The sequence below is a fragment of the Phalaenopsis equestris genome, unplaced genomic scaffold, assembly GCF_001263595.1.
Source record: "Phalaenopsis equestris unplaced genomic scaffold, ASM126359v1 Scaffold000468, whole genome shotgun sequence".
Classification (NCBI taxonomy): Eukaryota; Viridiplantae; Streptophyta; class Magnoliopsida; order Asparagales; family Orchidaceae; genus Phalaenopsis; species Phalaenopsis equestris.
In genome coordinates, this window is record NW_018164909.1 from 266,693 (window position 1) to 279,204 (window position 12,512).

At 38.3% G+C, this 12,512-nt stretch overlaps 2 protein-coding genes across 2 annotated transcripts in view; one reads left to right on the top strand and one right to left on the bottom strand.

The window, feature by feature from the left end:
- Positions 1–4,137: 4,137 nt before the first annotated feature.
- LOC110027927 (probable pectinesterase 68) lies at positions 4,138–5,949 on the top strand. Its single transcript, XM_020729578.1, has 5 exons — positions 4,138–4,467; positions 4,572–4,761; positions 5,103–5,309; positions 5,396–5,634; positions 5,724–5,949. The coding sequence occupies exons 1-5, from the start codon at positions 4,211–4,213 to the stop codon at positions 5,878–5,880; spliced, it is 1,050 nt and encodes a 349-aa protein (XP_020585237.1). The 5' UTR covers positions 4,138–4,210; the 3' UTR covers positions 5,881–5,949.
- An 86-nt stretch (positions 5,950–6,035) lies between these two features.
- The window catches only part of LOC110027928 (peroxisome biogenesis protein 19-2-like), a 17,580-nt gene continuing 11,103 nt past the window's right edge, over positions 6,036–12,512 (bottom strand). Inside the window, exon 5 of the mRNA XM_020729580.1 lies at positions 6,036–6,409. Coding sequence (XP_020585239.1) covers positions 6,361–6,409 — 49 coding nt within the window. The 3' untranslated portion in view covers positions 6,036–6,360. The remainder of the gene's footprint in view (positions 6,410–12,512) is intronic.

Consider the following 12,512-nt stretch of genomic DNA (forward strand, 5'->3'; position numbering starts at 1 on the left):
GGTTATATAACTCGGAACTGGTCTTACATTCTAAATGAATTCTCCTTTCAACCATGACCCTAGAAGTCAAGCTCAGATGACAAGACCCAATAAGAAGTTACCATGTCGTTGGAAGATGAACTCAAAAGGGTCTTCATTGAAAAACCTCATAAGACTACGAGTCTTAGAAGGTACCGGTTCAAGCTCCTATAAAAGACAGGTCTGGGTGGTCACAACCTAGGAAGGCATGAACCACAAAAGGTACTCAACTCTTCATTTTATAAAATTTTTATTCTAACTTTAATTGCAGAATTTCGTACGATTGAGAAATCACAACAACCGTGGAAAAAACAAGGAAATACATTATCATCATCTACAAACTTCACATTCGATGGTTAAAAATTTTACAAAAACCAACATATATTTATACAAGCGCTACAATAAATCAGTTTATCTTCAATTAGAGTGGGCATGGCCTCCCTAAAATTAAAATATTTTTTTATGATCGTCAGGGGTCTCTAAATATCGCCATCACATAAGCATGAAAATCATCTCCTCAAAGCGTGGCACAAAAACTATAACATTTCTTCTTCACCTTCAGAACGTGCAAGGGCGACACGAAAGGTCTTCTCTGAAATGTGCAACATAAATAAGAAAAAAATATCCTGTTGATTGTCTGCTATGCAGAACGAAAACGACTTTTTTCTATGCTGCAACTCTTTCTTTCCCGTGACACTTCTCTGTAACTCGACAATTCCTGCAACACTGCATTGCAACTCGGCAAAAAAACTTGTCACAACAACTTTTTCCTGCACTGCAACTCTTAATCTTAACTTCGCACCGCAACTTGACATCGCAACTCTTCGCCGCAACTTTGCGAATCGCCGCAACTTTGTATCGCAACTCTACGCCGCAAGAATACGTTGTAACCCGTGGCTGCAACTCTGCGCCTCAACGCTACACTGTAATTTTGCGTCACAATGCTGCACCACAACTCTCCACCGCAATTCTTTATCGTAACGCTACACTGCAATCTGTCACCGCAACTCTTCGTGGCATCTCTTCGCCGCAAGTCTGCTCTGTAATTCTTCGCTACAACTCTTCATCAGAACTCTTCGCAGCAACTCTTCACTGCTACGCAGGATGATTTTTTTTCTTGTGAGAAATCCTAGATCAACTGAGGACTCCACCTTTTTCCTCTCTTTGAGGCCTATTTATAGGCTCAAACAGAATTTGAGTTATTAAATACTTATTATTTAAAAAAATTAAAACCCGCTTCACTTCCCGCACTTCGGCTCCATGCTTTTCGCCGATCCCGCTTCAGCTTCTGCTTCCGCTTAGTATCTTTCGGCATTCTCGGATTCCTTTGTGTTAAATTAATATTACTTAAGCGTGTGATTAAAATAATTAGCAAAGCAAACTAAATAATTAGCAAAAGCTGTCAAAGCATTGCCTAAAAAATGCTATATATATATATATATATATATATATGAAAATGAATAAATATATAAATAAATAATGAGTGTTTCAAATCTCAATATTTTTGGACGCAAAGAAAAAAAAATGATCTCACCCGAAAATAGATGAGCAACTGATACGTCACCAACAAATTTTCATCAGCCAGCACGAATCTCAGTGCAATTTTTTGAACAAGAAACATTCAAACTTCGATTAAGACTCATCCAGAGTTCTGATTTCAACAAACTTATAGTCAAACTGAACGCCTCGATTAGACGGACTCAACAATATAAAAATTAGTCTTATCCAAGTCAGATCAAACCCGGATCAAATCATTAAACTAATTATGGAGGATTTCCAGACACATTTGGAATGTCAAACGGATGTCGAATCTTGTGATTTAATAGTCAAATCAAGCATCTCGACAAGACAAATCCAACCAGCCCAAGATTGCTCAATTCTAACATCATTAAGGCACTTAAATGTCCGTCAAACACCATCCCATCAAGGGAAGCTCTCCGGACTGTCCGATCAAAATGGTTCATATTCATGCATTAATGACACCCAAAATACTATAAATAGAGTCTCACCCCTCACATGGGAAGGGGGCATGAGAGAAAACTTGAGGCTTTGAGAACTGTCGTCGACCACATCGACTGTCGTCGACCACCGCTAACATTTGTCGACAACCACATATCGTCGTCGACCACCGTCAACCATCATCGACCACCGATCGTCGTCGACCATCGCCGACCGTCATCCACCGTCGATCATCGACGACCACCGTGGACCGGACACCGTCAGGAGACGCTGTAATCTGAAAATCTAGTAACCATTTCCCGTCTGTGGGACAAAGGGTCGTTGTAATCATCAACATATAGTGGATTTTTATAACTGGGTCAGGTCTCGTGGTTTTTCCATTTACAGGTTTTCCACTTAAAAACTTCTGGTGTTATCATTGGTTGTTTCACTTTCATCTGAATGTGTGTTGAATCCTCGTGCAATGCTAAAAAAATAATCCATTACTCTACAGCCGCAAATTTTCTAGAACGCATCAAATAATTTCTTATTATTTTTCTGCTGATTGTGCATTCTATTTGATGGTACATTACTTTGAACTAATATAATTATCTATTTTTTATAATAAGTTGCAAATTTAAATTTGAACTCAAACTCGCTAAAATTAAACAAACTCAAGCTCAAATAGATGAGCTCGAGCTCGACTCTACAAGTTTACACCCCTAAACGGAACTGGTATTCCTATTTAATTCCGTCATTTTGCTTGGTATTGCATGGCACTAGCTTAACATTCAAACTTATAGTCATGGATAGGTAAATGAATATGTTTAGCACAGTGCCTATAAACACCCTTTTTTTCATGGAAAATTTTCCTGCCAGGACTCCGGGCGTAGCTCTACATGCGAACTCCCAGTAATATACCGTCATGTGTGTCATATCGGGTCCACCTAAAAAAATATTAAAGAGAAATTGTGGACTTCACAATAACTCCAAAATAACCCAAAATAACCCCGAAATAATCTACACTGTTTCACTTTATTAACCTCAAATAACCTCTCTGAAATAACACTGTAAATGTTATTATGGAGTTATTTCTGGGTTATTTCATGGTTATTGAAGAGAAACTCATATATTTCATTTCAATAACCCAAAAATAACCTCGAAATAACATTTGTGATGTGCAAAGATTATTTCAGGGTTATTTCTGAGTTATTTATGTGTTATTGAAGTGAAATATATATGTTTCTCTTCAATAACCCCGAAATAACATTTGTAGTTTCACTTCAATAATCCGAAATAACTTCACGATGTAGCACACATGACAACATATTATTACAGTCCGCAAGTAGAGTTGCGTCAGGAGTCTGGAAAGATAATTTTTGCTTTTTTTCAGACGAGAGGGCTCAACATTTTAAAATTTTATGCTTTATTTTTAATCAACTAGCACATATTAATTTTTTCGTTGCATCTAGAACTGCCAAAACGGTTCGTTGTTTGTGAACACTTAGTATTCAACTTGTTAAGAAGCTCATATTTAATTCGTTCGCAAACGAGCCGAACACAAATAATTTTTTTTGCGCTCGATACATAAACAAGCCAAATATGAACAAAGATTTGTTCATTGAGCTCGTTTTGGTTTGGAATAATTATATTCTATATATAGTATTTCTTAAATAATTTAATTAACTAAAAGGCTACCTAGTTTTATAATCAATTAAAATTATTAAGTTAAAAATATATTAAATTATATTTAAATAATATTTTAATATAACTAATAAGATTTAAATCTCGCCCCAACACTTAACATCCTACAGCATTTTTACTAGTGTTGTCAAAATGATTATTTATTCATGAATAGCTCGTGTTCGCTCGCTAAGTAAAAAAGCCGAACACAAACAATTTTTTTATGTTCAAAATATAAAAGTGCCGTACACAAACACATATTTTTTAAACGAGCCGCGAGATTTACACCCCTAGTTGCTTCCATTTTTCTGGCATTATAACATTTCGACCCCCTTTTCTTACTTCCATTTTGCAGAAAAGCAAAATGATAAGAAAATTTATTAAACCAAAGTTCAAGGTGAATAACGAAAAGGTGAAAAGAAACAGCAGCCATGACCGTTAGGCCGACCAGCATTCCGCATACATACAAATAATATTTGGATGCTTCTTCCCTCTCCCCTCAGATTATAAACACCAGCCAGCTTTTCCCCATCTCCGCCCAGTACTCACCATCCCCACCTTTTCCCTTTCCATGGATGCTGCAGCAACACTCTTCCTTTTTCTCATCTTCCTACTACTTCAATCACAAAAACTGCACTCCTTCAGCTGTGATTTCAACTCCACCAGGCACCACCATCAGCACAACCAGGTAAGCCCGACTGGCCGGCGAGTGATCATCGTTGACGCCAATGGCTCCGGCGACTTCCTTTCAGTTCAGGATGCCGTAGATTCAATACCAGAGAACAACACCAAGCACTTCATCCTGCAGATCAACCCTGGCTACTACATGTATGAATGTTGATAATTTGAAAATGAGACAAAAATGTGCATTCATTTTGTTGAAAACCTTGTACTAAACTAATTTTCGCCTCTCTATGATTATATCTGGTTAGAGAGAAGGTGGTGGTTCCGGCGACGAAGCCTTATATCACGTTTCAGGGATCTGGAAAAGAGAAGACAGTGATAGAGTGGCACGACAGAGCCAGCGACCGAGGTCCCAATGGCCAGCAGCTCAGGACTTATCATACAGCTTCAGTAACTGTATTTGCTAATTATTTCATTGCTAGGAATATTAGCTTCAAGGTAAGTTTGTCTAACTTCAAAATTGAAATCATCGGCGCGCCGCCAACCTACCGAAATACCGACACCAGGCACTGTCAGTTCAAGCAATGGAGTGGAACTCTCCCTTCTTCCTTCTTCATAGGGAAATCTACACACATACCACAATATTCTAACACCCAAAGTTTAATATTTACGCTCCTCACTGCAAACTCATGCATGGCAAGCTGTATTTCACTTTTAGAAAGATAATGATGGTGTATTTTATGTGATGTTAAAGATTTGAGTGATATGTGTAAACATGTATGGTTTATGTATTGTGATACGAATGTAAATGCCCCTTCTCATTCTCCTCAATGTTTCAGAACTCGGCGCCTGCACCATTACCTGGAATGGAAGGATGGCAAGCTGCAGCATTCCGCATCTCCGGCGACAAGGCCTACTTCTTCGGCTGTGGTTTCTACGGAGCTCAGGATACCCTCTGCGATGATGCAGGCCGGCATTACTTCAAGGACTGTTACATAGAAGGATCCATAGACTTCATATTTGGCAATGGAAGATCAATGTACAAGGTTGTATTTCAAACACAATAAAAATTCATTAGCTATCTATTTTAAAAAACTTCTTCAGTTCATGAGTGCTGACGATTGAGCTGCAGAATTGCTGGCTGCACTCAATTGCAAGCAGGTTTGGGTCGATCGCTGCACAGGATAGGCATTCGCCGTGCGAGCAAACTGGATTTGCTTTTGTCAACTGTAGAGTGACCGGCACGGGGAAGCTGTATGTGGGGAGAGCAATGGGACAGTACTCAAGGATTGTTTTTGCCTACACCTACTTTGAGGATGTTGTTGCAGAGGGTGGATGGGACGATTGGGATCACAATGATAGCAAGAAAAAGTAAACTGAATGATTATAAGATGAATGTACTGAAAATTGTTTGCGGTATTCTGGAGATCTTGAAACTGAAATATTTTAATTTGTCACAGTACTGCGTACTTTGGGAGCTACAGATGCTGGGGTCCTGGTGCAGTGTATGTGCGAAGTGCTTCGTGGGCGCGAGAACTTGATTACAAAGCAGCTCGGCCATTCCTAGTAAAGAGCTTTGTCAATGGAAGGCATTGGCTCGGCCCTAGGGATGCCTAAACAGGAGTTTGATGAGGAGACCTACTTGTATGTTTATCAGAGATTCATTTTTTTTCAGAGAAAATATTGTGCATGTATTATATAAGAAAAGACTTATTCAAACTGTCCAAAATGACAAATAATGTAATTTTGTACAATTTCCAGGTATTATCATATAAAATCGAATGAAAGCAACACTTATTATTAATAATAAAGAGAAGATTCAGTGTGTAGATATAAAGTATAACTTAGTTCCTTCCTGCAGACATTTAAATGAATAAATATCCTCTTTTTCCACACAAGTCCTTGGAAGTTCTGATCAACAAGAACCACAAGACTAAATAATTGGAGAATCAATAGCCACAACAAGAGAAACATCCATATTTTCAGTTATGAAGGACGAATAGAGCAACTTTCCTTCTTTTAGATGGCGTAGGTAGGCTGAGATGCGATCTATGATGATGTTGTCAGCTTAATCCATAGATTATTTCTTTCCCCATCTCACATTATACAGCAATTGGATGGAGGAGACTCGAGAAGTTCACGTGGTCTGCAAAATCCAAAAGAGATTTTTTATAAGAAGCAGTAGGTAAAAAGTAATGGGTATGTATCATGACAATCGCAGATCCCAGTAGACTGAAGTTAAATCCTGGCCAAGCAGGATACATAGCTAAGAATCATATAATCCTAACAAAGAGTATTTAGGGGTAAAAGCGAATGCAAGTGCGACAACAAACTATAAATATTAGAAATACTTATGACCCATAGTGTATACCGTTCTGCCTTGAAGGCGACACACGTTTACTCTTCAATAAGAAATGAAAATTGAAATTGCTAAATTTAAAAATAAATAAATAAAATTTTTGAAGCAATATTGTAACCATACCAACTCTAGTCAATATTAGCTCTGCTAGAAGCTTAAAAATGTATGGCTTTTAGGTCTCTATTTCGGTTGGGTTGCTCTCTATATGCTCATTGATAGTGAATACCTATGTGAAAATATTTTTGATAAAAAGGGGAACCTAATTTATGTGTTTAGTGGGGCAGCTCTTTGTTATTTGTGGCCTCTATCTATGAACTTGTTTTGAGATGAATTTTGGGGTTGTACTTTGTGGCTTGTGGTTCCTTTGAGTAGTTCCTTCCTACTGCAAGATGTGTTATTGGAACATCTAACCCTGGTAGATCTGGTGAAGTCTTTGCACGTTCTTTCTCTACTAATCAACTGGTAAGTAATCCCAATCAATCTCATGCTAAATTTCTGATTTCTATGTTTGGCACACTTTCTGGCTGTGGTACGGTGGGAAAACGCAGAATTGCTCATTTGGATCCTGCAACACGGCAGTATTTTAAGAAAAACGCCCCTAAAAGCGGGCCACTGGTTCAAGCATGCAGTATTTTAAGAAAAATGTCCCTAAACGCAGGCCACTGGTTCGACCATGCGGTCAGCATTTTTATGAGATTTTAATATTTCGTTACCCTCTTAGCTGACTCTCTCACGTCTCTGCTCTATCCTCTCTTCTCTCGTGTCTCTGTCTCCCTCGTTTCTCTGCCTCTCTTAAGTCTTTGCCCTAAGGGGTTATCTCTCTCGCGTCTTTGTCGTAAGAAGTCCTCTCCTCTCTCGCGGTTACGTTTGGTTCCTTTGCTCTCCGTCCTCCTACAATATCCTCTATCATTTTACTTTGTGGTTCGAGCTTCATTTGAACTGTGTGGGTTTTTCTTTGTGATTTGTGGCTTTGATCTACTGTAAAATCGATATTCCGCTGCTATGAGGATGAGATTTTGGATTTTGGAATCATCTAACATTTTTTTATTTGTTGTTCACGCTATTTGCTCAACTCTGTTTCTAGTTCAATATGTTCTGTGACTTGCTTATTTCGATTTGTGGCCCCTGAAATGAATAAACTTGAAATTTGTGGGCTATGGAATAAATGGACTTGGAATTTGTAGCCTCTAGAATGAAAAGACTTGGAATTTGCTTATCTCTTTCTGGTTTGTAACCTCTGTGGATGCTCCATTTCTCAATTTGTTGGTTTAGGTGAGTTGCCCTCTTTCTCGGATAGAATGTGCATTGTGTTTGGCGGCCTCCAGGTGGTTGGGTGGTGGTGCGTACGTGGTATGTGGTGGTCGTCGTGTGTGTAGATGGAAGTACTGGTGGTGGTGTGGTGGTGGTGGTTTGTTGGTGTGATAGATAGGAGTGGTGGTGGTAGAGTGTTGATTGTGTGGCGCAGGTTGTTTGTTGGTGTGTTGGGTTGGTGGAGGTATTATTAGAAAGCTAAGGACATCAATAAGCTAAGAACCCGTTTGGCGGACTTTTGGCTGCAGCACGGTTGTAAAACACATAATTGTTCATTTGGATCCTGCAACACGGCAGCGTTTTATAAGACACACCAAAAAACGTGGGTCTTGGGTTCTACCTTGCATTCCACGCTTTTATGTGATTTTATACTTCATTAGCCACTCGCCCGACTCTCTCACAACTCTGCCCTATCCTCTCTTGTCTCGCGTCTTTGTCATAAGGAATCCTCTTCTCTCATAACTCCGTTTGGTTCATTTACTCTCCGTCCTCCTACAGTATCCTCTATCAATTTTCTTTGTGGTTTGAGGTCTACTTGAAATTTGTGGCTTTCTCTTTGCGATTTATCACCTTGCTCTACTGTAAAATCAATATTCTACTATTATGAGGATGGGATTTTAGATTTTGGTATCATTTACCTTTTTTTGTTGTTGTTTGTGTTATTTGCTCTACCCAATTTCTGGTTCAATGTGTTTTGTGACTTGCTTTTTTCAATTTATGGCCCCAGGAATGAATGAACTTCAAATTTGTGGGCTCTGGAATGAATGGACTTAAAATTAGTGGCCTCTGGAATGAATAGACTTGGAATTTGCTCTTCTCTGTTGATTTTGGAGGTTGGGAAGCTCTTTCTGGTTCATGGCGTCTGTGTATGCTCCATTTCTCGATTTGGTTAGTTTGGGTGGGTTGCCCTCTTTCTCAGAGGGAATGTGCATTGTGTTTGGAGGTCTTCACGTGGTCGGGGTGGTGGTGTGTACATGGTATGTGAGGTGGTGGTGAGGTATGTAGATGGGAGTGATGGTGGAGGTGTGTTGATGGGTGTGGTGGTGATGGTTTGTTGGTGTGATAGATGAGAGTAGTGGTGATGTGTTGATTGTGTGGTGGTGGTGGTTTGTTGGTGTGTTGGTGGTGGTTTGTTGGTGTGGTGGTGGTCGTGTGTTGGGTTGGTGGCAGTGGTATTGGTGGTAGTGTGCTGGTCATGATTATGTGGTGGTGGTCGTGTTGGTGTTGATGATGTGGTGTTAGTGGTGTGTTGGTGTTGATGATGTGGTGGTGGTGATAGTTTTGTTGGTAATGTGTTGGTCAAGGATGTAGTGGTGGTGGTCTGTAGGTGTTGATGATTTGGTGGTGGTGTGTTGTTGGTGGTAATGTTGGTGATAATGTGTTGGTTGTGATAATGTAGTGGTGGTAGTATGTTAGCGTTGGTGATGCGGTGGTGGTGGTGTGCTGTTGGTGGTAATGTTGGTGATAATGTGTTGGTTGTGATAATGTAGTGGTGGTAGTATGTTAGCGTTGGTGATGCGGTGGTGGTGGTGTGTTGGTGTATATGATATAATGGTGGTGGTGACGGATGTGTTGGTGATAGTGTGTTGGTTGTGATGATATGTTGGTGGTAGTATGTTGGTGTTGATGATGCTGTGGTGGTGGTGTGTAGGAGTTGATGATACAGTGGTGTGAAGATGGTAAATTTGTGGTGGTGGTGTATGTTGGTGACATGCTAATAGATTTCAGATGTTTCATTTCTGTTACCTTTTCAAGTTCTTATGTTTTCATGAAATAACCATATATTCTTTGCCACACATTTATGTTGCTTAGTTTTCTTCATGCTAGTAATTAAGACAAAAGAAATTGATTTGTCTATCATGTAAGATAAAGAGGTGAAGCTAATATTTTGCAATCTTTATCTTGAAGAGGTGGAATTAGAAAATTGGTCAGTCACCTGATTTAACAAGAAAGGATGTCAGAATATAATAAAAAAGTACAAGAAAAGCACAAGAACAAAAATAGTTAAAGCGAGGATCGACGGACTTAGATTGGGATCTGGAAAAGCGAACCATCAATGTATTGGAAAAATGGTGGGTTGAGAGATTGGAGGTGAGAATTTATGAAACGTTCAGTCCACCTATTTTTTACAATCACATCAACATATCAATTCTCCATTGATTTGTAAGCCGTGTCAAATGCTAAAAAATCTTAGTTCTGTGGCATTGACCCTGAGTTTAAAGAATTGTTAAATCGTATGTTTGGTGGAGTCGTGGCTACAGGTGATCATGCATAGGCATCAAGTGAGAGAGGGCTTGCTTACAAAGTTGACCGTGTAGATATCGAGCAAACAAATTTCCAATGAAAATTGAATCTACTAGTTGATCCAAAAGTCCACGACATGAGAAAAAGAAAAATGATGGTGCAATTTTCATCAGAAGTCGGGTTTCACAATTAGTTGTTTCATGCACCAATCCTAGCACATCACATGCAACTTCTACTCAGCAAGTTATGCGAATTCTGGAAGAAAATCCAGAAATTTACGAGGACGTGTCATTTTACTTATTCTCTATGAAGTTGCTAGAAGACCCGACTAAAACATAATTCTTCATGTCGATGAAACTTGACCATAGGGTTAATTACTTACGTTATTTCCATGACAACTGGGATGCTTGAATTTTGTATTATTTGTTTGACACACTTTATGTTTGACTGCTATGTGGATATTATCTATGCTACTTGTTGGAAATTATTTATATTATTTTCATTATGTTTGAGTTGTTTTTCATTATTGGACATATTTCATTGCCTTTGGAATATTTGCAGTCATTATTTTTGTTTAATGCAACACTTGTTAATTCAGTGTTATTTATATGTGTTAGTTGCATAAAAATAAATAACATTGATAGAGAGACAAAAAAATTGCATATGTAATATGATTAATGTATGAGTATTACAACTCATTTATTGCTCGTTTTCATTGCATGACATCCACATACACATGCGACAAGTGAGTTGGGGAGTTCCTTGTGTCACCCTAGAAGATTTCACATGTTTCATATGACACAACTCATATTTATTGATCTATTAGAGAAACTGCACAAAAATAATGAACTCCATGGCTCATTTAGGATGACTTCAAGAGAGGTGTTAGCTATAGCCTTCTACATTTAGTCACAAAATGAGTCCATGAGAGGAGTCCTGGATCAATTCTTGCACTCATCAGAAACAATTAGCAGATATTTTTTGGTTGGATTAGACACTCTTGTCAGCTTATCCTCAAGAATTATAAAACCTGAGGACCCAACATTTCAAAACTCCCCATATTTATCAATATTAACTTAAGAGTGTTAACCCTAATATCTTACATAAATGACCTAGGGTTGTATTGAAGCAATTAATAGAACGCATGCGAGTATACACATCTTCAATAGAAAAAAAAAGATTACATATATTAGACATTATGGGTCACCAACACAAAATATTATGGATGCATATGATTTTAATATATGCTTCACTTTTATGATAAATTGATGGGAAGAAAACACCCATAATAGTCGTATATTCAAATATGTCACGCGAGCTGCCAAATAAATACAACTTTTCGAAGCCGTTTTCAGGTTTGTTTGCATATGAATAAATAAAATATTTATTGCATCACAATACTAATGAATAAATTTACAACAACAACAACAACAACAAAGCTTTAATCCCACTACGTGGGGTCGGCTACATGAATCCTTTTTCTCCATTGCATCTTATTTAGTGTCATATTTTCATTTGGTTCTAGTAAATTAAGATCATTTTTAATACGATAAGCCCAAGTTTTCCTAGGTCTACCTCCGCCTTTCTTAACACAAGTCAAATCTAAAACATCTACTCTCCTAATCGGATCATCAGACGGTCGATATTTAATGTGACCAAATCATCTAAGACGACTTTCTCTAATTTTGTCTGTCACAAGAGCTACACCAACCTTATCACAGATATATTCATTACGCATTTTGTCTCTAAGTATAAAGCCACTCATCCACCTAATCATTCTCATCTCGACAACACTTAACTTATTAATATGCTTCTCTTTTAAAGGCCAACATTCAGCGCCATAGAGCATTGCAGGTCTCACCACCATCTTATAAAATTTTTCTTTCAGTCTAAGCGGTACTTTTCTATCACACAAAAGGCCCGAAGCATTCCTCCACTTCAACCAACCAACTTGAATTCTACTATTAACATCCCCATCTATATCACCATCGCTTTGAACAACGGACCCAAGATATCTAAATCGTTCACACCTTTTAATAATTTGATCACCCAAAGTCACACTTCTAGCCCTCCATAATTCAAGTTTTTCCTGGGTGAGTTTTTTCTCTCATTTTATCCACGAGAATGATATCATCAGCAAAAAGCATACACCAAGGTACATCCTCCTATAGATGTCCAGTAAGACCATCCATAACTAAAGCAAAAAAATATGGGCTTAAAGCCGATCCCTGATGTAATCCAACAGAAATAGGAAAATATTTTGTCAATCCTCCTTCAGTTTGAACACAAGTAACAGCTCTAGTATACATATCTTTAATGACTTGAATATAAGTCA

Excerpts from the sequence above, each read along its gene's own strand:
- LOC110027927 (XM_020729578.1), top strand. The coding sequence starts at position 4,211 with ATGGATGCTGCAGCAACACTCTTCCTTTTTCTCATCTTCCTACTACTT. Across the intron at positions 4,468-4,571 it reads ATCAACCCTGGCTACTACAT|AGAGAAGGTGGTGGTTCCGG; the intron begins GTATGAATGTTG and ends ATATCTGGTTAG. Across the intron at positions 5,310-5,395 it reads ATGGAAGATCAATGTACAAG|AATTGCTGGCTGCACTCAAT; the intron begins GTTGTATTTCAA and ends ATTGAGCTGCAG.